Source organism: Perca fluviatilis, chromosome 7, assembly GCF_010015445.1.
Source record: "Perca fluviatilis chromosome 7, GENO_Pfluv_1.0, whole genome shotgun sequence".
Classification (NCBI taxonomy): domain Eukaryota; kingdom Metazoa; phylum Chordata; class Actinopteri; order Perciformes; family Percidae; genus Perca; species Perca fluviatilis.
The window spans coordinates 20,547,705-20,551,929 of record NC_053118.1 but is presented as its reverse complement, the minus strand read 5'-3'; the positions used below and the strand labels follow the sequence as shown (position 1 = coordinate 20,551,929).

The window sequence follows — 4,225 nt, the reverse complement described above, 5'->3', positions numbered from 1 at the left end:
ATACCATAGTGTAGATTATTCATATCTTTATACATGTATATTACTGATATATTCAATTTTCTTTTTAACGTCTTGGTCTTATCTTGCTTGTTTGTCTATTTTGATACGTGTAATATGCCTTATAAGACAGTTTAGGAGCCCTCAGTTAATATTCTACATTTGCAAATTACTGGAATCTGAAGCCATAAATTGCGTACAAGGAAGAAGACAAGAAAAAAACAAACAGCTAATAACGGCAACAAGGAAGCAGCCAAAGTATAAAACATGCAATCCCATACACTGGTGCAAACAAGATTCTGACACAGGATTCGAAGTAAGATCAAGGCATGATATGCATAGCAAAATAAAGGAATTTAACATGGCCTAGGAAACAGTAAACTTATTTGCAGTCTATGACACACTAGTAGTGAATGTATTATTGTTGTTATTGTTGTTCCATTTGTCTTTGTATTAGATGGCGTTGTTTCTTCTAATGGTGATGCTGACAGCATGTGCTGCTGCTCCTCAAGGTAAAAAAATACCTTAATAATTTAACAAAAGGGAATGTCAAAATGAAACATCACAAGAAATATACAGGTGTATCTGGCTTACAGAAGCTTGTTTTCTTTTGATTTTTGCCTTCATGCTCACTCTTTTTGGTTATGTACAAGTTCCTTTTTTCCTCATCTAATAGGATGAAACAAATATAAGCTTTATAGTAACAGCAACAATTGGGCAAAACAGGTCGAATGTATGAGTAAATTACCAATTGTAATCATTATAGGCATACGTCTACTATCTTTGTCATTCATTTAAAGATTTCAATACAGAAAAAATATAATCTCAAATATCTATCAAGCCAATTACTTGGTCAATTTGCAGCCTTATGTTCATCGACAAGTCGGCAGATAAGTAAACAAGTCAAAGGGGCAATGAGGGACAGGGACAGTGAACTGGGTGGGGCACCCAGCTCAGATTATTTTTTTGTGAGAAGTGATAAATGTCTCGCAAGGAACATGACAGGGCAGACAGTAGCTGTGGGTAGGTACTATTGCAGAGGGCAAAGTTCAGCAAATTGTGCTTGCGGTGGTGTGGCTCTACAGATGGCAAAGTATCCAGTAAATTCAACATGCTCCAGAGTTAATCACAATTAATCTAGTGATTGGATTTTTAGCTTCAGTTTATGTCAAAACATCTGAATCCACTGAATATATATTTTGGCTATTGTGTAATTCATTTGTTTATTATATAATTTACTTTTCACATACGGATTTTGAATTTCAATATATTTTTCTTTTTTAAAGATTTGTCAGGTAAAATGTTCACCTTTCCGCAAGAAACTAACTCAGCTCATGTGAGGCTGACAACATCAAGACAGGTTCTGAGAGCTGTAACCGTCTGTCTCAGGTAGTGTTGATGATGCAAAATGATTCATACATTCATCCCACTGTATCTCTGACAGTAAAAATAATCATGTATGATAATGTCTTTATAATTCCTACAGGTCCTTTACAGACCTCCGTAGAGATCATAGCCTTTTCTCTTTGGCCACACCTGCTTTTGACAATGATTTGCTGATTTTCAACGGTGCTTCAAACAATAAGTATGCTTATTGGGTCAGGAATAAAAATGCAGACTTTATAGGGCAGGACTACAAAGTGAACACGTGGCAATCAATTTGTTCCACATGGGATTCTGTGTCTGGACTGGGCCAGCTGTGGTTAGATGGAAAGCCCTCAAGTAGGAAGTTCATCAGCTCTGGATCCAACATCAGCGGGCCCATTATAATTGTTTTAGGACAGGTACAGTTTTTAAGCATTTTTCTCGGAGAGTTAGATGAGAAGATCAATACCAGTTTTGAGTCTGTACGGTAAATATGTAGCGAGAGTCAGCAGTCCGGTAGCTTAGCACAAAGACTGAAAGCTCTCCAAAGTTAACATACTCAGCCTACCAGCATCTCTAAAGCTCAGTAATTATCACCTTATATATTGTTTGTTGTTCTATAAAAAAAATGTAAGCGTAAAAACATTTCCCTGTTTTAAGGAGGATTGTGTGCTGGACTACATAGCCAGGAGCAGTAACTTCTTTTGTTTTCTGGCAACTGCGCATAACTCCCCATACAGTACAGTAAACCAGCCAATTGTTTTAGTTTTGGTCTTTTTTATTGAATTTTAGTATAGAGTAAGCATTATTTTGTATGTTGCTTTCGACAACAAATAAATGAAATTGTATACCTACAGAGTCGGGCTAGCGGTTTCCTCCTGATTCCAGTCTTTGTGCTATGCTAAGCTAATTGACTGCTGGGTCCAGATCCATATTTAGGGCCATCTTACATACAAATAGATTGGTAATAATCTTCTCATGTAACTCTCGACAGTTGAGCGAATAAGTGTATTTCCGCAAATGTCATATTCCATATTTGCTGTATGTGTTCAAACAATACATCAGAAAGAACATAGCATTATACAATATAGCTGATATCTCAAATGTCTGCAAATTCTCAGGAGCAGGATACACATGGTGGAGGCTTTGACATTAATCAGTCTTTCGTTGGTATGATGTCTGATGTCCACCTTTGGGACCACATCCTTTCCCCCTGTGAGATCCAGAACTACATGCATCATCTAAACTTCGCACCAGGGAATGTGCTCAACTGGAGGGCGCTGGAGTTCCAGACCACAGGAAGAGTGCTGATAGAAGACAAACAAGAGATTAAGACATGTTATTAAACTTTTGAAAAGTGAAAAAACAGGTTAAAAAATATGAATCAAAATAAAAAAAATATTGATAGATAAATGAACAAACAAACTGCATATTCTTTGCATTTTTTAAAGATTGTTTTTCAGTTTTTTGTATCTTTTCTATTATCTTTTGCTTTTTTTGTTTGTCGGATCAATGAACAACAAAAATTATTTATTTTACTTTTCTAATGAGTGGGTTTTTTTTTTACCTTTTGGCTATTTGTTGCCAGAATTGTTTAATGTGTTCACTTGCATACATTAGGTGAAACAATCAATAATTGCGTCAGAGCTAACTATCTTAAGTTAATTCATGACTTGTCACTAAACCAAAGCTTGTGATATTACTGTAAATCCATCTGAAGATGAAAACAAGATTATATTGCATAATTTCTGTAAATAACTTTTCCAAAGATGTTACTTTTATAGATAGTGTGTGTTCTTCAGTATATGTTGTGAATACTGTATACTGCATGTCTCCCCTTTTGATACATGGCTACACCTTCTGTATAATTTCACATATCTCCAAATAGTCTTATGTGTATGTGTCTCTAGTTGTATTTGATGCAAGATCAAACCAGTTTTTTTGTAAAGTTGAAAATTTTGTATTGTGTTTAATAACTCGTTAGCTCAATAATACATTTTACACCATGAAAACACTTCACTTACTTTGTTTTTGAAACAATTAAATAAATGCATTACTATGGCAGCTTAAAGTGATGGTTCGGAGTAATTTCACCCTAGGGTCCTTTGCACCATGACCTCGAGCCAAACACCCCCTCAGAAGTTTTTTTCACCTGGGTCGAACATTGGGAGAGTTAGCGTAGAGTAGCGTTATCAGCTGAATAGCTTAGCGCAGGGGCTAATGGACCCACGTTTGTATCTCGTAAATGACCCCACTAATAATGCCCGAAATGATACCAAACGTCTACACTAGTACAAATAGGTTATGCACTCATAAAACGATGGATTGGAAAGTTTGTAAGTACACCGGAAGTTTATGAACACTTGCCTGCTCTCTTCTGCTAGTATTTTTGTTGTATCTCTTTTCGGTGTTGTAATTTGTAGACGGCCCTAAGCACTCGTCTAACTGCAGGTAGCAGCAGCAGCAGCTAGCAGAAGAGAGCAGGCAAGTGTTCATAAACTTCCGGTGTACTTACAAACTTTCCAATCCATCGTTTTATGAGTGCATAACCTATTTGTACTAGTATAGAAGTTTGGTATCATTTCGGGCATTATTAGTGGGGTCATTTACGAGATACAAACGTGGGTCCATTAGCCCCTGCGCTAAGCTATTCAGCTGATAACGCTACTCTATGCTAACTCTCCCAATGTTCGACCCAGGTGAAAAAAGCTTCTGGGGGGGTGTTTGGCTCGAGGTCATGGTGCAAAGGACCCTAGGGTGAAATTACTCCGAACCATCACTTTAACTTATTGCTACAAAAAGCAAAAGCTATTCTGTAAGTGGTTATCTTAAATGAAATAGGACTTTGCTATTAAAGGTTTCT

General features: G+C 36.7%; 1 protein-coding gene across 2 annotated transcripts; it reads left to right on the top strand.

Moving 5' to 3' along the window:
• The first annotated feature begins 277 nt into the window (after positions 1 to 277).
• On the top strand, positions 278 to 3,376 carry LOC120561623 (C-reactive protein-like). Of its 2 annotated transcripts, none has more exons than XM_039804779.1 (5): positions 278 to 313; positions 455 to 509; positions 1,284 to 1,386; positions 1,484 to 1,781; positions 2,484 to 3,376. In XM_039804779.1, the coding sequence occupies exons 2-5, from the start codon at positions 455 to 457 to the stop codon at positions 2,706 to 2,708; spliced, it is 681 nt and encodes a 226-aa protein (XP_039660713.1). In that variant the 5' UTR covers positions 278 to 313; the 3' UTR covers positions 2,709 to 3,376. The 2 variants fall into 2 exon arrangements, with proteins under 2 accessions (XP_039660713.1, XP_039660714.1); XM_039804780.1 differs by having other exon boundaries at positions 278 to 324.
• The last annotated feature ends 849 nt before the right edge of the window (positions 3,377 to 4,225 follow it).